Raw genomic sequence first — 21,780 nt, 5'->3', positions numbered from 1 at the left:
GAGGTGATGGTGGTTCGAGAGCTGATGATGATCAAAAGGTAAGGGTAGGAAAGAAACTAGTGGTCTGATCCTTGAACTAGAGGATGTGATAAACTAGGGGTCCTCAGACGCAAGCGCTGAAGGGTTCCCAAGTTTTGCACATACACCCTCGAGTTGAAGGAAAAAGATCACAGCCAAGCCTTCGGGCGAGGCGGACAAGGGTCGGCAGAACAGACAGGGTCGGGCGAGACGGAACTGGGGTCGGGTGGATAGGAGGGGTCGGGCGAGGCGGACTGGGGGTCGGCAACTCACCTTCTTCCTGAAAGGAAAGCTTGGGGTCGGGAAGAGGCAGACTTGGGCGGAGGGACTAAAGCTTCGAGCAAGGGCTAAGACTGGCAACGCTCCGGCGGCGGCGCTGCTTCTTGCGGAACACAAGAGAGCTCTTACGCAGCACGGAGGAGCAAGCTGCTGGTGACTTGGAGGAACTGAGGGAGAATCGGGAGAAGAACTCCTCATGGACTGGGTGGGTGGCTCTAGGAGCTTGAGCAAGGAGCTAGAGGAAGCTGAAGGCAACAGAGGCGGAGGGAACTCCGGCGATGGGGCATTCCTTTTATAGCTGTTGGAGCAGAGGAACGGAAACGGCGCGGAGAGAGAGAAGGGGAGCGGCGCGAAGGCCGGGGAGAAGCAATGGAGTGCTCTGCCGTGGCGGCGATTGAGCAAACAGGGCGGTGCTGCAGAACTCCGGGGGTGACGCCAGCGATCATTGCGCTCTGCCGTCAGGGCGGCGTAGGGGCAGGTAGACTGGTGGTTGAGATTTGGCGGAGAGCGGGCGTCGTCGTGCGGAAGAGGCGATGGAAGCGACCGGTTAAACGGCGCTAGAATCGAGGGCGCACAGATGAGAAGACAGGCGGACGCGGGCGCGGGGGAGAGCGTGGAACAACAGATTGTTGGGCGGCGTCTGACAGAGCGGGGAAAAGGAACTGTCGCGGCCGCGGTCGGGGTTGGCGGTAGAGGAATCGTCGGGTAGCGACGACCGGGCGGCGCAACTGTGGCTGGAAGGGACGGAAAAGACGGGCGACATCGGGCTCTGGGGCCGGGATCTGGTGGCGTGATGATGGGCGCGGGAGACGAGGTTCTGCAGAAAGGGTGCAGAGGGTTTCCGCTGCTATTGGGGAAAAGGGGCGCGGGGACCCACTCTGCGGCTTGCCAGAGACAAAACTGAGCGACGGCGTCGGAGAAGACGAGCCACGCGGCAGGAAGACTCTGAGGCGGCCATGCAACTCGAGTGCGGCTGTCGCGGAGGATCTGGAAAAGATCTCGCGGGTCCACCGGTGGATAGATCAGACGGGTGAGGAAGATCAGCAGGATCTGACGGTGGGCTGAGCTCGCCGGGGTCGGGAGAGGAGCGAAGCAGGTAGGGGTCGGATCTCAAGGGTCGGGATCGGCGGAAAACTGAGCACTGCGGTGCGGTCAAGCAAGGCAGCTGACTAAGGTTAAGGCTGCGATCAAGCCTAACTGGGGAGGATTAGGGGTCGGTCGTTACAACAAGACATGGGACGGTGCAAGTTTTAGTTGGGAGGGCATACAAACTTAAACTTTGCGAGGGATCGTTCTACTTCTAACATCACATCATGCGGGAAGTAAAACATAAGGAATAACATTCACATAGTTGTGACACAATATGGCACGTTTTCTTATGATGATCTCCATCTCCATAGAACCTATTCACCATGGTGATCTCCATCTCCCTATTTCATGTGCGCCATCCTCCTGGTGATGAGTCCTCCAAGAACTAGAGCATGCTATTACACCTAATAGCTAGTAATGAAGATTACATAGTTGCTTGGATCATCACAGATTGGTACGCAGACCATTAAATACATTAAGGTGACAACACGTATGGCTCCAGCCGTGTTGCCGTACGCGCGACACGCAGGTTACGAATAAGTTACACACATGCATCACATACACAAGGAGCCATACCGATCACAAAATCATAGCATCCTGCAAAACAAAGTTAGGCGTTCTAACGTTACAAACATCAAAGGCCCAAAACTCCCTCGTCCATGCCAAATTTTGGAAATCTAATTTCACCGTAATAATGTATAACTTTTTCTGTAGATCAATTTTCATATAAAATTCGCCTCGATCCGAGATCCTACTGAAAAGTTACGGCTGTTTTACCGAAGCACACGTACACGGCAAAATTCCGACCCGGTAGTAGATCCAATCTACTATTGCACATCTCATGTGCCTGGTGTATGAACTTGAGTTTCAATGGCATCAATCACATTGATCTTCGCTTGCTGCAACTAGCATTACATGTATCACTTAACTCTGATGGCGGAAATCCGATTGGTAGAAGTATGTCGTTACCCGACCATAGCAGCAAGAACACGAAACCAGGTCATAGAACAATCTGAAAACTCACATATCTCCATATGCACACATCCCGAATTCATAACAAAATAGCTACGGCTCTGATACCACTGTTGGGATACGAGGTAGGCTACGCTAGCGCAAAACAAAATTTTTCTACCGCGTGAACCAGGAGAACTGCCGTATATGGATCACGGGATTACCACTCGACACACTGGTGCGGAAGATGTAGAATTATGTCGGGGTAGTGAAGTCGATCAGCATAGTCGAACACATAGTTGATCACGTCGACGTCGAGCAGCTCCTCAGCAGCTCGTCCACATACAACGCAGGTCCAAGTGCTGCAGGTGCAACACTTCCAAGGTATCCACACGTGCACGGAGGAAGCGTCACAAGACGGACTGCTAGGTCCGCGAGTTTCAACAAGGCGAGGGCGTGCAAGGCGCGGCAGCTATACTTCGACCAAAAGGTGTAAAACCCTAGGGCGCCCCCACCCCTCTATTTATAGAGGTTCCTGACGGGCCTTTCGGTCCGAGGCCCATTAGTAGTCCTAAACCTCATCCAATTTAGATCACATCCGAATTGGGCTTCCAGCCCCTTAAGTGTGTGACCCTATAGGTTCGGATACGTATAGACATGGCCCGAGTTCTCCTACTCGGCCCAATAGTCGGTAGCAGCCTCTAGCAAGACGTGCCAACTCCTATATGCACACGAAGATCATATTAGACGAACCATCATGACATCATGTACCTGCTACTCCCTTTGCCTCACGATATTTGGTCTAGCTCCAAGCCGACCGCTCTTTCTCGATCCTGTGATTCAAAATCCCTTTGTAGATTAACTCTTAACCGTACGTAGCATGGCCATGCAATTTCGGATCTGATCACTCGAGGGGCCCAGAGATATCACTCTCAATAAGAGAGGGGCAAATCCCATCTTGATTGACTCTTAACCCGAAAGCTACCTTTATAACTACCCTGTTACGACGTAGCGTTTGATATCCCCTAAGTAAGTTGATCCACATCTTGAGTACATGCGACAATCTCAAGTCTAAGGACAAAGTATACTTGTTGTGTAAAGAGAGAACTACTTCTCGTGTTGGGTCAGTCCTAGCACATATCTCTACATGTGCCTACATTATTAGTTTGACATCTCCATGTCCATGACTTGTGAAACATAGTCATCAACTAATACATGTACTAGTCTAATATTCATGTGTGTCCTCACATGAACTCCAACTAGGGACAACTTTAGAATAACCATACAAGCAAAGAGGTTCACATACAATCCACATAATTGCAAATCAATTCAAGTATGCTTTAATGGATATTCAACGAACACAATATAAATCATGGATACAAATGGAATATCATCATCTCTATGATTGCCTCTAGGGCATACCTCCAACGAAGGATTGCTCACAACAATGAGCACGAGAGGAACCCAGAGGACCCTAGGCCAATCGGCCTAGGCCCTTTTTGGGCTCGTTGGCCTTCGTCTTTCTCTAGGTCGTTGCTTATTCAGGGCTTCATCCAATTTTGCTCCATTAAAGTCCAATTTCCTACGAAAATAGAATATCCACCAAAATATATTGCATATGTAAAAATGGCCCATTTATTAGGTATAATCAGTAGTTTAGGTATTAAATTCATGTCATTATTGAAGATAAACAGGGGTAAAATGGTGTCAATGAGCGTCAACATGGGGAACCACATGGAGGAGCTTCTCGTGTCTTGCATGCCTCCGAGCAGCAGCCTATCGCCCCATGGATCTGCTATTTCGCGATCCTTGCTTTGCGACGACTCATTAACTGAGTGTTGCCACAAAGCGTGGCTCCGTGTTGATGATCCGGACGTCGATGAGCGTAACTTGCTCAACCTTCTAAAGAGGTTGGTGAATCCCTCCATCTTGCTACACAGTTAAATTCAAACATCACACTGGGGTTTCTTGTTGGCGAGGAAAACCATAGGAGCATGAAAACACAAAGAACATGATTGCGGAAATTTTTGGCTGGAAGGATTTTTGGATGAATTTTCCAGGGACTTTGTGCTTGTGTTTGTGGTATTTTGAGTGAGAACTCACATGTGGAAGAGGAGCACCAGGGGCCTTTAAAACACGGAAGGTCGATCGGTTTGGGGAGCATGGGTGTTGGTATATTTAGCGATCACAAATAAATCCGCAAGCGCACAGATATACCATTGTAGCATTTCACTCAAGAGTATTCCCAAGGGTATCGTATTTCCCAAGGAAGACGGGTAAGTCAAAAGAGTTTACTATGTACATGAGGATATCATAAGATGAGTAGATGCACTACACAAGACAGGGCTACAGATAATGATAGATAGGGTAGTATTACACACACAGACGAATCATCTCAAGATAACTAAGCTAGGGAGAAGATCTAAGAGTTAGCTCTAGGTTCATATGTACTTCCTATATACCGCATAGATCATACAAGCAACATACATACACATTGTATAGGACTTAGTTCTATGCATCCAGGCACTATGGGGATACAGCATCCCTACCGGCCTGTCAGCATAGTTGTTGCTAATTTACGAACTCCTACAGCGTACCCGAACATGGGGTATTACGAAAGACAGAGGGTTGTCACCACCTGCCGCCTACCCCTAGCAGCCCATGGGGCAAACTCATATCCAACAAAGCTAAGCAATCCAAGCACCACACTTGTATTGTTAACAACACTCTAGCCATCCCGAGATATTTTGACCAGGGCCAGAGCCACCATAGACATGACCATTGAACCGATGTTGTAGCATAGATCGACTAGCCTATACATGGTATATACACACACAAAGTATGTACTACAACATGGTCTAAAGGCACACATGAGAGCATATAAGCCTATACTATGATAGCAAGGGTATAACATTAATTCATGCATATAAGAATCACTCATAACACTATATAGAGAAGATGAATAACTTGAATAGCATAAAGTCAACCTAGGAATAAAAGATACAAGAGCCATATCCTGAACTCCCAAGAAGACTTGGAACCTTTTGTAAACTACTCTAACCTAGCTCTACTAACTTGGAAACTATGAGGGAGAGAGTGATTCAACTTGTGTTGTGTGTTTGAATGGAGAGCACACCCCTCTATTTATAGGTCCATAGAGGCGGTTACACAAAGGAATATTTGGGGAATTAACCCTAACCAACCTAGGGACACCGTCAACCATCACCATGTAGAGGATGATCATCAGGGGAGCTAGAGGCGGTTCGGCCAATCCAAGGGTTCGGCCGAACCCCTGGTGGCCCCAGTTGCAACCACCATCATCTAGGAGTATGACATCTGGGTCCTGAAGGCAGTGCTTGGTGTTTGATAAGGTGTTGAGGCGGTTTGGGACCATTTGTGGGCCCTTCAATCCATGTGTTGCCCATGTGGCGATCTCTCATTGGTGTGAGTTGTGTTTCTTCGCCATGGGAGTGTGTTTTCTACTTCCTTTTGTGGTTATTCACCAGCACCCAAATATTCTCCAAGGACCTATGGAACCACATTATTCTTAACTAAATATGCATGTAAGAAATGCCAATCCTCCTTTATTCATAAGAATATTGATGATCATATTTGGTACTTAACGACCGTCAACAATGGGGCTGATCGGCCTGGCCCCTTTCCTTGTCATGTCCATCTCCCTTTGCTCCACAAGCTTCCATGGTGATAATTTGTACCATTTTGAGTAGCTCCATGTGAATGCATTGGCCAAATTCTCTCATCCACTCCTTTGGATTGAAAAGGTTGTCATTTTGCTCATTATTCTTACCTATATGTCATAGGCATGTCTTTTCTTCAATAATACTCCACCAAGGTATCATGCAAACTGCACAAAAACATGCATGGCTGCCTCCTCCTTTGTTTTCTTTTGTTTGTGGCACAAAATTTTTCCCATGAACTCAAATCAAGCCATTAGTTGCAAAAGAAGCTCATAAACTTTCCAAATAATGTTTAGATGCTTAATCATCCTCTAATTTTAAAAATTAAAAATAAACTTAGACAAGCAACGAGTCCAAATATAATTTAGAGGAGTTTTGAAGTACCACAAACAAATGTAAGTTGAAAAAGTTTCTGACTTCATTAATTTTGGTTGCACCGGTATCGCTCAATCTCATGAATTGAAATAGAGCAATTTCGATCTCAACCGTGAGTTGATAGGTTTAGGTTCTAATTTCAACCAAAAATAAGAGAGGAATTTTGAATGAAACAAAGGTGGCTCAAAAAAATTCTAATTCTAGAAAGATCGGTGATTTTCAAGTAAAAGCAAACTAAAAAGTTTACCTTGAGTTTACACGAGTTCTAGTAAGCGCCAAAAATTTATATTGATCAAGGAAAGCAACATTGGCTCTACTCGTGTAATTTTTCTTGAAAAATAGGTCAGCACGGATTTTGTGGTTTGAAAAAACAGGTCGAGCTGAGCGAGTTTGAATTGCTTTTAGCTGTTTCTGGATTCTATGGTTGTCCTGGCAGCTTCCTTCATTGCTGGATAGATGGCCAGCTAGCTATGTCACTTGCGTCTCCTGCATCTTCATCATATTCAGCACTTGGTGGTTCGAGCTTCCAACCTCCATCACCTTGCTATCAATATTCTCCAGTATCCAGTCCATAGCCTTGAACACGGTGATGATTTCTTTGTTGATCTTGCCCTGCTCCTTCAGTTGTATGCGTAATGGCACAGTGTTTCCGAATGGATAAGCTTGTGTTGAACTGAGGCATGTTCTACCCATAGAGAAAGTTGGATTGTGGAAACCATATTCATAAAGGAACCAAAAGAATAAATTTATGAAATTATTTTTTCAAAAAAAATCTACTGGGCTTATTTCTGTTTATACAAAATCAACATAATAAATAGTACTCCTTTCGTTCCAAAATACAAAGTGTGCACCTAACGTTACGGTTTTCTTACTACAAATATTGGAATATAGGAGGGGTTAATTAAGAGCTTTGGATACCACGCCAATTCATATCACACCTTGTATTTGTTAAGCTGGATGAATTAATTTATAACAAAAGCTATGGTGGTTTATTATATGTAACCTAACATTTAATTTATTTGTGATTAGAAGGAGCAGTTATATGGCCTCTAAACATAAGTATATGGTAGCGTCAGGATGAGACCATTTATAGGGCCTCTAAACATAAGTATTGGCCAATATTTAAAACATCAAATCAATTTCATCAAATCTAAGGCTCCGTTTGGATCCTTCATTTGAAGGAATTGGAATCTACTTAATGGAGTAGGCTAATTTATCTTGGAACGTGGTATTCCACAACTTTCCAAAGTTTAGATATAAGCCTATCTTAAATTCATGGGGTGGGAGATGGAAATTGATTCTATAGATTATGATTATTAGAATGGAATTCAATTCCAATGATCCAAACGGGACCTAATAGAAAATATATTCTAATAGTCCATTTATTTGATGGATGTTAATATATTTGAAATAGAGAGAGGATTAAAGAATTGTTTTTGATGAAAAAAAGAAAATCCCACCAAATCTCGGTATTTCTCTACCACTTGGGATGAATTCAGATCTAATATGCAAGGAATTGAATTTACCACATTTCAATTCGAACTAACATACAAATATTATCATATACGAATACAAGATGGATAATTCAAATTAAGAATTTTATTAGGATACCTACTTGATTTGGAAGATGGTGAGTATGCATTTGCTTTATTAGTGGTCTTAGTAGAACAACATTATTATACAAAGTAGGGACTAAGGTATGAGTATTTAACATATGTGAAGGGGTTGTGACACCCTAAGGGGGGCTGAATTGGGTTTTCTTAAAACGAAGGCTCCAAGAAGATATAAAAATATATTCCAAATTCTATCTGAATGTGCACTAAGTTTTTCTATGTGTTGCTATCTCTATCAAAAAGAGTTTTGCATCCTAGGTTCCAATCCTATAAACTACAAATGGTAAAAAAATTTATGAAACATTTGTTCTCGTCATAGATTTATGACGTTTCTAGCTGAAAACGTCATCAAATTTTAAATCCGAGCAAATTTAGTGATAAAGTTACAAAACATCAAAAGAGCTGCCACACAAGACAAAAAGAAAACGTCACTCGCTATTACATAGTGCTTTTGTGATGATATAAGGTCAGCGAAAAATGCCATAAACTAACCAGGGTACCACATGTAAGTTTAAGATGATAAATAGGGTGGTAAAATAAAAAGGAAAATGTGCTCCGCCCATGGGTCAAACCTGTGACTGATCGAACAGGAAGTCTTTACTGCAACCGGGTCCCACATGTAAAGTAAGTTTCAGGTGAGTGTGGTAGTTGGTGGCAGAAAAGCCCATGATGCAGCCAAAAACTAGTTTACCTACTACCGCGTGCCCGTGATAGCAAAAAAGAAGAATAGAGAGTAGGCGGCTAGGAAGGAAAACTATGGTGGAGATCTGTGGCTCCTCGCGGTGGCTCAGTCCTACGGAATCACAAATCTAGTGCTTCTGGCTGCGGCGCTTCAATCTAGTTAGTAAAGTTTCACTACTAGGATCCAGCCCTATCGTGATGCCTATATTGGGTTGCAATATGGCTATTTTGGTTGCAATAAGGATCAATTACATCTATGTATGGTCGTTGACAGGTGGTTGCATTTGGAACGGTGCAATAGATTTTTGCATCCTTTTGGAGTGGTGTTGCAATATGGTGGTTTTGCAATGCACATAAAAAAACTAACGCAATTGCGATTTGGTTGCAAGCACGGATATTGCGACCAACAGAATGGTTGCATGAATTATTGTTGCAATGAAATACATGGCTGCAATATGACAGTATTGCTATGAACAAATTTGTCGCAAAATAGGTTTATTGTCACCCCATAGTTACATGGGAATATGGCCATATTGCCATGCAATATGCTCCATTGCATCAAATAAATATTGCAACGTAACAAATTTGGTGGCTAGAGTCACAATTGCAATATTCATTTGCTGGTGGCAAGAAAAGGTAATGCAACGAATCATTGTTTGTTGTAATAGATGGAAAATGCAACGAATCGTTGTTGGTGGTAATAGATAAAAAATGCAACGAATCATTGTCGATGGTAGACACATCCTATAGCAACACATAAAGTTGGTGGCAATAATGTATATTGCAACAACAAATGGTAATTGTGCAGTGGTTTGTTGTAACGAGGGTATTTTGGCTAGCACCTTTTTAATTTCGTTTTGTAGCTTGAAATTTAATTATTGCTACAAAATAATTGTGCCATGAGTATATATTTCACCATCACATATAAGAACTCAAACCTTCATTAACTTCTAATATATGTCTCAACCAAAGTAATAACACAATGACAATAAAAATATCATCTCTGATTACAAGTGCAAATATGTTTGGCATAATAAAATAAAACCAAATATGAGTTCTCTTATTGATCTATTCATTCCCCATGGGCACCAACAGTCACCAATAAACCTTTATGTAATTCTTCATTCTTCTAGCAGTCTATCACTAGCATATAGGCATAAAGCTTTCTCTAAATATGTTAGCTGTCCACGCTTTCCTGCAATTTATGAACACATAGAATTCAGAGGCACACATATGCCTATGTTTTAGTACTGATCAGTAATCACCTATGAATGAACACACATGTTACGTTAATTTAATTATATCACACCGAATGGTGTAGCATGGTATACAATTTTAGATTAACCATATGAACCGTAAATGACTCATGACAGTGGTTACCTGTTAGCAAAAATGCAAGGGAATTAAAGATAAAGTACTCATTTTTTCCACATGACTTGAGTCTCTGCACAAAAGAAATATATAAGGAAAGTATATGAAATATGAAGCCAATAGAGCTAAGAATTTGTAGGGAAAATATATCAGAGAGAGAACAACAAATTGAATAGGCAATGGGATCACTGAAAGTCACCCTCGATAAGTGACTAGAGAATTTAGAAGTTAATATTGACTAATAAACCTATAGTTTGCTTCAGGCATCATCTCCGCACGATTGGAAAAAATGTTCTTATCTCAGGTGTTAACAAATAAAAAGTGTTAACTGAAGAAAAAAAACCTAGCATATAGTATGCCATAGATGATACCTCTTGTAACTAAACACTGGACAAAAATCATTAACTGAAGAAACCTCTTATTTGAAACAGAAACTTAAAACTAAACGAACCTCAATGACCTGCAGTCTACAGAGGGACAGGGTTGTAGCCTATGTAGCTGCTTTCTTCCAAATTTATTATTCAATTATAAACGAACTGCAAAAAAGAGAAGTGATAAGATGGATGTTAACTGAAGGTAAGAGATTATTCACTTGTCAAAGATTCACCAGCTGGTCCAGTGAAGGCATAGGCTACATATATTTTTCAAAAGCACCTTATGATCAAATGTACATTGTCTTCGAAAAAAAGTTTGTCTGCATGGGTCTCGTAAAATCTATGTATAGTCTCCAAAACAATTATACCCTCCCTCTACAGGTAGTTTTAATCTAGAAACATGACACAGATTTCATGGAAAATGCAATTACACGTAACCCAATTGCAGATCAAACTTCACCTGGATTCAAGATCATTACATGAACCTAGCACACGAAAGCATAGTTGATTCAAGAATATAGTTTTTTAAGTAAATAAATCTAGGTACAATCTGATCATCCTAGTCCAACAAATTCTACTTTATATCTTAAACCAATAGCTTCTGTAACTGTCGTATGTCTTGAACCAATAGAGCTAATATGTATTAAAGATCAACATAAATTGTTTCAGATGTAAGAGTATTAGTATATAGCTTTTGACAAGACTAGAACAGGGAACACACATCAGAAAAACAGGTTGAGATAAATAGGAGTATCAAGCTAACCTCGTTCTCCTTGTTCTGTACTGCAGTATCTAGTCCCCCATAACTAGATTTTTGGTACCTCTCAGTATCTAGTTCTGTATTGAACCCACTTGATGCAGCTGCACGCGGAAGAAGCAGGAGAAGATCCGAAGAAATGAGCAATCTTTTTTGCCTCTAGCAGCTACCAAAAACCAAGAAATCCGACAGAGACGAGTTAATTAAGGGGATGGAGAAATGCTTACTCCAGCCACGGTTGGAGCGGATCCTCTCCCTGATACTCGTAGGAGCGCGGCCGAGGGGAGAGGAGGAGCCGTGCCGGATCTCGCATCTCGCGTGCTGGATCCCCGTGCGCCGCCGGAGGCCCGCCGCCAGAGGCCGACCCTCGCGTGGAGGGGCGGTGGGTGGAGCTCCGGCGAGGGGCGGCGCTTGGAGGGGCGGCGGGTGGACGACCGGTGAGGGGCGGCGAGAGGCCGTGGGACGGGAGGAGGGGAGCCAAACCAGATGTGTTGGAGGACGGCGGGTGAATGGGAGTGAAGCTAGGGTTCGGTATGGGCCGAGTCTTGTGCGCGAGATTAATGGGCCGGAAGTGCGGCGAAGGGAAATGGGCCTAAAGAATGTATCCCGACCGATAGTTGGATGTATATGTTGAGTTATGCCGACCAATGATTCGGTGGTACATCTAAATATATATAGCGTCGAATGGTGAGCCATAATAACGTGATATACCGATGAATGGTCCGTTGCTCCGCTATACCGACGAATGGTCCATCGTTATTTTTAGTCTTATACCGTCGGATGTTCGACGGTAATTTTGGGCTGTGGTATAGTGTTGGTGGTGTGTACATGTTTATGAGGCACGAGTCATATAGAGTTGATGCACACATATATAGGCCAAATCAACATATGTTTGATAGTTTTATAGTTTTACTATGCACATACAATCAATATAGAGTGTCTTTACCTAAGATTTCTAACCATTGCAGGATAAAATCATATTGCATTCTAACAAAAATATCAACATTAGTTGTGTATTGTAATTTAATAAAATGGTAAAGTAAAAAAACAATAGCTATGTATCGTAATCTTTTAAAATAGTGATGTAAAAATTCTAACATAAAATCATATTGCATGCTAGAAAAAATATCAACATTAGCTGTCTGTTGTAATTTAATAAAATAGTGAAGTAAACGTTGCGCGACGGAGTCGAACTATGATTTGTAGGCTCAAAACCAGCAACCGAACCATTGATGAGCTGTAGATGATTGATGTATATTCATCAGATTCATAACTAAAACTTATTATATATTTCTTAGAAACCTTGAATAAGCGAAGTAAAAAATGGGAAATAAAAAACTGTGCTGCCATAGAATCGAACAGCGGCCTCTTATAAGAATTCAAAGCCGCAGCCGGCCATTGCACTAGTAATGCAACTAACATTAATTGAGAACTAAAATTGTATTTATCTATTTTCTAAAGGCCTCAGATAAGCCAACGGAGAGGAGGGTTAAAAGGAGGACAATATGTCTTTAGCTGCCCATATGCCGAACTTATGGCTGGGTCTTAAACATAGAGGTCACGCTTTGATTTGATTCCGTGACGCATCATCTTATTTTTTTGCCATTTTTATTTTTTCTATTTTTAATAATTTCACTGTTTATTTTAATTCCCAATATAGGTACGTATATGCTCACAAGTCACAATGACTCCATATATTGATTTCGTGCATTTAGGATGTTGGGATTCTATGTACCATGTTTGATTTCCCTAAATCTTTTACCAAGAATTTTATTGAATCCATGTTTAATTTATCTGAGATAATGGTATTGGAAAAATAATCACGCATATATATTCATGTGTGCTTCTTTGCTGGACAATGGATATCAATCCATGTGAGTGCTATATGTTTGGAAGATCGGTAAGAAAAGGTCAAACGAGGGAACTGTATCTTGGTAACACATGGTCATGTCCTAAGGGAACTTGGTTAAGTCTTCCTCTTGATTTGGAACTAATTCAATATTTATACATATATATACTTTTAGTTATTCATAGTGTTAACTTACAAGACTAGTGCAATGGTAAGGTTGTGGGTTTGGATCCTACAGGTCAACGTTAGACTTCGTGAGGCAGCACCTTTTTATTTGCTTTTTTCATTTTTAATTTCTCTATTTATTTTTAATTCCCAATGTTTGATCATGAATTTGGAAGAGTAGCATCTTTTACAAAATTATTTATTATTTTTATGCAATACCAAGTCCACCGAATAGGTACATCTATGTCACTCGTAAAACTGATGATCATCTAAGTTGCACTATCGATCATGCACCTTTCTCATCTTCTTCTAGATAAGCGTGTCACTCAGAAGATCACTGTTAACAACGAGACCAAACCTTAGCTTCAAGATGGCAACGGGCACAGATTACCCGCGTGCTCGCGGGTAAAAACCCGTTAGGGTGAGGATACGGGTACCATTTTGTACCCACGGGCATGGGTGCGGGTTTGATTTTATACCTGCGGGTATGAAAATACACTACCCATGCCTGCATACCCGCAAATCCGCATGACAGGTGGGCCTGGCCACCTGGATTTGCTAGGATTCCTTAATCCTTATCCAATTATCCTCCTCACCTCCTGAGTGACTCACAGCCGCACAGCTGCCCCAGACCCCAATTCCCCGACCGGCCGACCCCCGCACAGCCACACAGGCGCACAGCGCCACGCTGCCACAGCCGCAATCCGGCTTCCGGCCTCCCGCTCCTGCTATCCTGCAGGCTCGCCACTGCCCGCCCGCAGGCGTAGTGGCGCAGCGGTGCAGCCCTCTGCTCCGCCCTCCCTCCTGAAGTCCCGAATCCCGATGATCCACCGCCCGCCCTCCCGAGTCCTGAGTCCCAATGGCCCGCCCTGCTCGGCGCGGCCGCGCCCTCGCTCCCCCCGTCGCCGGCTCACCGCCCCACCCCTAGCCTCCCAGGTCAGTCACTTTCCTCTCTCTTTTTCTTCAATCTCTATTCAGTAGAATGATAGATCCATGAACTAATTTTTTTGGTGATTTTTTTCAGCGGTGTTTAGTAGATAAAATGAATGAATTGCTTTCGAATTGTTTGATAAATCATCATGTTTTTATGAGAGAAGTTCAATCTCTCTAGATCCCTATCATGGATATAGTGGATGGATGGCAGAATAAAACAAGATCAACTTGTGAATAGAAGGCCCAACTTTCAGAATGAAGTCAATGATATATTTATGATATATTTATGCTTTTTGGTGCTTGTCTTCATATTGTAGATCTGCCTAGTCTACTGGAGTAACAAATCAAGTGATAATTTAATACATACTGTGATGTGCAGCTACAATGTCGACCCATGGTAGCTCCCAACTGCAAATGTCCCATACAACTGCTGCAGTTGGTACTGAGGAGGACAAAGCTGTGGATGTTGTGAATGTATCAGAGGGGGAGGACTCGGATGATGGTGGGCGGTGCTCACCTCGTTGCAGTCCTGAAGCACCCATGTCGGCAGGATCTCTATGGTATGGCCTCGCGTCATGTAACGGGGATCACATTTCCATTCCCCACTTTTCCTGTGTTCCTTTTCATTGACCGATTGAGCTGTGAATCGCATCTAGGTTACCGGAATACGATTGGTTGCTGATCGTAGGATGCTGCGCATACTTGTGCAGAGGGTCGTGTATTGTTTGTGAGGATTGGGAGGGACATCGTTTAGTGTGGAAAATCTTGGTCCCTGTGGTCTCCTGCCCTGGCACATATTTTCTACTTGGTTCTTGAATCTCTAGGAATCGTGTCGATTTCCCTCGAATCTTGATCGATCCTCTGAGCTCCTATGATTTGATCAATCCAATAGATGGGCATGACCACCGAAACAAAAAACTGCAACCCTGTAGAAGGGAGGGCTTAGGTAGATGCATTAGTTGGTGATGAAGTTGATTTCAGATGCATATCAACGGAAGAACACAACGCTTTGGGTAATCATCAGAACAGTGGGCGGTGCTCAAGTTGCTCTTTAATTATAGGTAGTGATAAGACAAATCAATGGGTGTTGCTGTTTGCCTATTTCTTCGCGGTGAATTCTAGGAAAAAACAACAGCTGTTTTCTTCCCTTATGTAAATTCAGTTAGATGCTTTTCCAAGCCAATCAACTGTTTGATTAATTATCGACATACCGCTGTGTAGTGCCTCAAACAATTGGCCCTATTCTTTCAGCCTCCTCCTGTATTCATGTGAAGTATTTCCTCCGTTTAATGTCTGAACTGATTTACTGTTTTCCAAAATCACTGGATAGATGAACTGATCGGTTTGCTTGATAGACTTTTGAGTCGTCACAATATTGTTCCGATTATTTCTCCATTCTATGTTTTGTGATATGTGTACTACCATTTCAGGGTGAACATAACCCTGGGCCCTAACGAGGATCGGGAATTTACGACTGGACCGCATATGGTGAATGACATTTACTGTATCTGCTGCCAAGAAAATATTGGCTGGAGATATGTAAGTTACAATGATATTTTCGATTTTAATCAATAATTTTGTGCTAATAATTTTGATTTTGCCTTGCCTTCCTGTCAGGAGTAATTTCTTAAGAATTCCTACAAGGAATAACTGCCTGATTGGAAATTATTGTAGAAGTGTGGAAGGATAAGGGGGAGGACCGCGGCCGCGTCTTTGATGGCGGCTGGCAGATACGCAAAGAGTTAACTTGTGATGGCCAAGGATGCATCAAGTTACATATGCTATATAGACTTGCTATTGGAGTTGATACTAAATGGAAATTCTATTACATCCTGTACAGGAAGTTGGAAGGTGCACATATCACTGTTTTTCGCAAAAGGTTATTCAGTGGTGAACTAGCTGCCACCAACTCCACCGTGGTGCTCGTGGAATGGAAGGCTGCGTCTTGCTTTCCCGCATCATCTTTCAGGAGTATGAATTGAAGTTGAAGCCTATGGTTGCTGGTGTGCAGGGTGCTAGTGGCTTAGAGATCATCAGCCAGTAGCATTTCTTGGTGTTAATCTGAGACTGCTGGACAACAATCCAAATGATATTGCCATGTACATAAATTTCAGTGATATTGCTAATATCATGTTTTGTTATCATAGCATCTGTTATTTGAGATGGATATTATTGCCTTTCATTACCTAGGACAAACACAATAAAATAATTATGCTACAGTAGGATTATTTGTCAGAAATTTACCGTTAATAAAACTTTTCCTAAAAAATAGCATGGAAATTGACGGAAGTCATACTTACAGCTGCAATTGAAGGTACACTAGATTGTTCAGGAGAACCTTGGGACGCATCCATTCCCAAAATTATAGTTGGGACCTTGGATATAAGAGGCATTGCAGGGGATGATTCAACTTGGAGCATTGAATTTAAGCCACCAGTTAATGTGCTCATGTACTTTAATACTCACCTTCTACTGCTATTATGTAACTGTATATTATGTTACCATATTACTTATTTCAATAATAGCTGGTTTACTTTCGCACACGAGTAAAGGCAACGTGACTGTGATTACTAGATAGTTATCCTACTCGATTCCCATTCCAATCTGCTGCCTTCGCATTAGTGAGTATATAAGAATTGTTATGCATCTTCTTTAAAGTTAATATTTATATTATCTTATGCAGGCATTATTCGTTATTATTAAGGATCATAATATCTTCTATCACGTTAAGACATATAGATTTAAACATAAATCGTATGCAATGACCTAATTAGAGCCACCAATTTTATTTTTTCCCCCAAAATATATCACATTCTTGACACTGGTGCACGAATATCAATCCTTTTAATGAATATTTTACATAATTGGTTGAAAGATTAGCGCGCCAGGGGCACGCTCCAAACTCTAGTGTATATGATATACAATGCCCACGAATAAATTTTAGTAGCAATACAAATATTCTGGCAACCAAATATACTCAAATGTAGTCACATATGATGTTGGTGGCAAAAGAACCTCAACAAATGCAACGAATGACTTTTTCGATGCAATATAATAAGATCTTTTGCAACGCAGGACAAGATTAAAGCAACACAGTTTCATCGTGGCCATATTCACAACTACTTGCAACTAATCTTTTTTTGGATGCAATATAGCAATAGCTTTTGCAACGCAGGTCAAGATTGAGATGATGTAATTACACCGTGGCCATATGCACAGCTACTTGCAACTAACTTTACAATGGTAGCAACAACGCGTAGCTATCGCAACACAAAATCAATACTATCACAACTCAACACTAGTCATGGAAATAGGAACCCATACTCACAACCACCTTTTCCACTGTAGCATTAGCGCCTCCCTCTTGCAACAGAGCTTATAACTAATGCAACACATAATTTTTGTGGCCATAAGGCCCATATATCGCTACCAATTATGCCGTTGGTTGCCATAGAACCAAATATTGCAACCAAATGTGTGGTGTTGCGAAAACAAGTGGTGCTAAAAGGGTCAAATCCTTGTAGTGTTTAGTTGAATTCACTTAAATTTCATTTCATATTAAGGTATTTTAATGTAAGGCACTTCCAACCTACTTCTTGATTTGAAAGCTAAACAATGAGGATTTGACTGATGGATAGATGTTGGATACACGGTTGTAGGCTATTTACCCCCGAGCATGAGAAAGGGGTCAATGATTTCATGAATTTGTTAAGAGTAGATAGTTGGAGGATGAACAAATACTATGCCCATGTCATAGATGCCTGAATTAGTTAAGATGTCTTATACGAGAGTGCGTATGCACTTAGGAGTGGGATGGAAAGCACCTACACTAGGTGGATCCATCATGGAGAGGGTTGAGCAAATTGCAATTCTGCCGAATGAGGGGGTTGAGGATAATGCAGTTCTACAGGAAAATGGTGATTAGGAAATGGTTCAGGAAAATGAACACATATCGGGTATGGAGGAAGATGGACTTCTTGAAATGATAGCCGACATGTGTGACGCTAAAGAGCTTGAAGGGAAAATGTAAGAATGTATATAGGATCATTTAAAATGTAAGGTGTCACTGAGATCTACATATACACAATTCACCTTTGTTGTGAAGTTATTTCATATCATGTCTTTCTATCAGATCAACAATGTCGCATTCAATGCGATTTTGAAGGTGTTATCCGTTGCTTTCTCGGACACATGTGTTCCGACGTCTTATGATGAGGAAATGAAGTACATATGTACCATGGGACTTGTCTATGATTATATCCATGTTTGCAAGAATAACTATGTATTCTTTCACAAGACGCTATGAAACATGATGTGTGCCTAGTGTGTTGTGAAGCGGATTCAAGATGGAAAGATGCAGAAGGTGTGAGGCATTTTCCGCTACTTTCAAGGCTAAAGAGGATGTTTCTTTCATTGAAAATCGCAAAGGATGCACAATGGCACAAGTTGAAGCAAAAATCGGTGGACAATGAGCTTAGCCATCTAGCTGATGGTGAGGCATGGAAAGACTTCGACAAAACTTGGTCAGAATTTGCAAAATATGCTAGGAACATTAGACTTGGCCTTGCAACCAATGGTTTCAATCCATTTGGCAACATGAACAACTCATATAGTATGTAGCCAGTATTTGTTGTGCCGTATAACATGGCACCATGAGTATGCATGGAAGAATCAAACTTCATAATGGCATTATTGATCCCTGGGCCAAGTTCTCCATCAAAGGATTTTGATGTCTTCTTGCAACCTCTCGTAGATGAGCTGTTGGACCTTTGGAAGGGTGTCAATGCATACGATGCTTGTAGTCATAAATCCTTTAAACTACGTGTTGCGGTTATATGGTGCATACATGATTATCCAGCATTGAACACATTGGCGGGATGAGTCATGAAAGGTTATTATGCCTATGTGCGTTGTGACAAGCATCCTTGCTCTAGGAGATTGAAGAACAAGATATATTATATTGGCCATCGTCATTTCCTTCCAACTGACCATCCATGGAGAAGAAAGAAAGCAGACTTTGATGCTAATACTAAAAGCTGAGAAAGGCCAGAGCAATTTACTACTGAGGAGCTTCAGCAGCAACTAGAGGAGGTTAAAGATATTAAACTAGGAAAGCCTCTTCAAGGTCAGAAAAGGAAGCGGGAATCCGGATAGTGTTGGAGCCGAAGAGTTTGTTTGTTTGACTTGCCATATTGGACAAATCTAAAGCTGCCACATAATCTTGATGTCACGCACATTGCAAAAAACATATGTGAAAACCTTATTACAACATTGTTGAAAATTGCTAGGAAGACAAAGGACATGATTAATTCTAGGATTGATTTGGAAGAGATGGCCATTAGACCACATCTACACATGCAGAATACTACGTAAGGACAGTCATGCAAAATGCTACAAGCTCCATATACAATGGGTAAAAACCAACAGAAGCTGTTTTGTGATTTTATAAGTTAGGTGAAGTTCCCAGTTGGATATGCTTCTAACTTATCAAGATGTATTGTCGTTGATGGATGCAAACTCCAAAGACTAAAAACTCATGATTGTCATATCCTGCTCCAAAGGATTTTGCCTGCTTTCCTTCAAGGTTTAATGGTAAAGAGATATACTCAGCTATTTTGGAATTAGGAAACTTCTTTCGGCAACTATGTTGCAAAACTCTGAAGCATGTTTTGAACAAACTAAAAATAGATATCCCAATAATTTGACTGTATCATGTTTGAAAATAAATGCATCAACTGAAGTTTGACTATATCATGTTTTAGCCAGCCAGAGGGTCAACATCTGTAGTTGCTCCTTTTCAATCCAGCTCTAGGGTAACAAACTAAACATATGATGATTATTGACTTTCCTTCTTTTCTTAGTTTAAATAAATTACAAGATCACAATCTGACTTCAGATCCACTATTGCTAGATGGAAGTTCTCAAATCAATGGTGCTTCTTGCAAATCAAGAACATGATGTGGTAGCAGAGTACTCAAGAAGCTCTACCAAATCCTTATGCGGCAGTGTTGATTATGGATGGCAATGGGCACATTGCCTATGGGCAGAGTGTTTACAGACCCTCGCCTGCGAGGCAAACCCTGTACTTGTGCCCGCGCGTGCCTCCTATCACGGGAAAGAAGTTGTGCCCGCGCCCATCACCTGTAGGCACACCCGTGCCCTCCAGGCCACTAGCAAAATCAATATGACTACATCCAATGCATACATGGTTCATATCATAGATCAAGTAGATTATTCAACATCTTAATAAAAACTGTACAAGCCAAATAAATATGGTTCAACATGCACAAGTCTAGAATAGCACATGGCTCAAATCACAAGTCTAGAACAGCATATGGCTCAAATCACACAAATATTGTTCACATAACAGATACATTGTTCACTAGGCCAAGTTCACCAACACAAATGAACATCAAGCTTAATCAGAGTTGATAGTAGAGATGCAAGGTTCTTCCTTCATTTCTTCTTCAATGTCCTCAAGGTAGGACCAAAAGGTGTCAATCTTTCCATCATCTTGACCTACAAATGCACATTGGAATAAAAAGGCAACATTAGTAAGCTGCTACCACAAGATCATTAGAATGAGAGGACAACATTGATAAGCTGCAGGAATCAAATGCATATTTCTTTACCTTTAAGATTGTGACGGAACCAACTTTGGCTGCGCATCAAAGCTTCCAACATTTGTGGAGTAAGACAGCTGTGATCCTCATTTAGAATCCTCCCACTAGGGCTAAAAGCCGATTCAGAAGCTACTATGGTTATGGGAATTGCTAAAATATCACGAGCAATCAACCTCAAAGTAGGGAAGTGAGTTCCAGCCACCTTCCACCAACCGAGGACATCAAAGTACTCATTCTCATCATGAGGAAAAGGTTCTTCGTCCAAGTACCAATCTAACTCACTCTTTGCTTTAACAAGACTTGAGGTCTTCTTAGTGGCGGAAAGTGTTTTGAATATGGACAGAACAGCAGCAGCACTAACAGTAGAGTTTGAAGCCCCATAAGTTGATGTACCCACACCTTCTTGATCAATTTGCACTTGGTACTCATTCATCAATTGAGTTAGCAATTCATAGCTCTTATTGTTGGAGGTATGCCCTAGAGGCAATCATAGAGATGATGATATTCCATTTGTATCCATGATTTGTATGTTGTGTTCATTGAATATCCATTAAAGGCTACTTGAATTGATTTGCAATTATGTGAATTGTATGTGAAACTCTTTACTTGTATGGTTATTCTAAAGTTGTCCCTAGTCGGAGTTCATGTGAGGACACACATGAATATTAGACTAGCACATGTATTAGTTGATGACTATGTTTCACAAGTCATGGACATGGAGATGTTGAACTAATAATGTGGACACATGTGGAGACATGTGCTAGGACTGACCCAACACGAGAAGTAGTTCTCTCTTTAAAAAATATATACGCTTTGTCCTTAGACCTAAGATTGTCGCATGAATTCTAGATGTGGATCGACCTACTTTGGGGCTATCAAACGCTACGCCGTAACAGGGTAGTTATAAAGGTAGCTTTCGGGTTTGTCAAGAAGCATGCTATGAGACATGGTCAATCAAGATGGGATTTGCCCCTCTCTGATTGAGAGTGATATCTCTGGGCCCC

At 41.7% G+C, this 21,780-nt stretch overlaps 1 protein-coding gene across 1 annotated transcript; it reads right to left on the bottom strand.

The window, feature by feature from the left end:
* Positions 1-20,571: 20,571 nt before the first annotated feature.
* On the bottom strand, positions 20,572-21,209 carry LOC105914395 (zinc finger BED domain-containing protein RICESLEEPER 2-like). The gene is made up of 2 exons (XM_012845976.1): positions 20,786-21,209; positions 20,572-20,672 (listed from the first exon to the last, which is right to left on the bottom strand). The coding sequence occupies exons 1-2, from the start codon at positions 21,207-21,209 to the stop codon at positions 20,572-20,574; spliced, it is 525 nt and encodes a 174-aa protein (XP_012701430.1).
* Positions 21,210-21,780: the final 571 nt, after the last annotated feature.

This window comes from Setaria italica, chromosome V, assembly GCF_000263155.2.
Source record: "Setaria italica strain Yugu1 chromosome V, Setaria_italica_v2.0, whole genome shotgun sequence".
Classification (NCBI taxonomy): Eukaryota; Viridiplantae; Streptophyta; class Magnoliopsida; order Poales; family Poaceae; genus Setaria; species Setaria italica.
The sequence above is the reverse complement of the archived record's forward strand: the minus strand, read 5'-3'. Positions and strand labels throughout refer to the sequence as shown.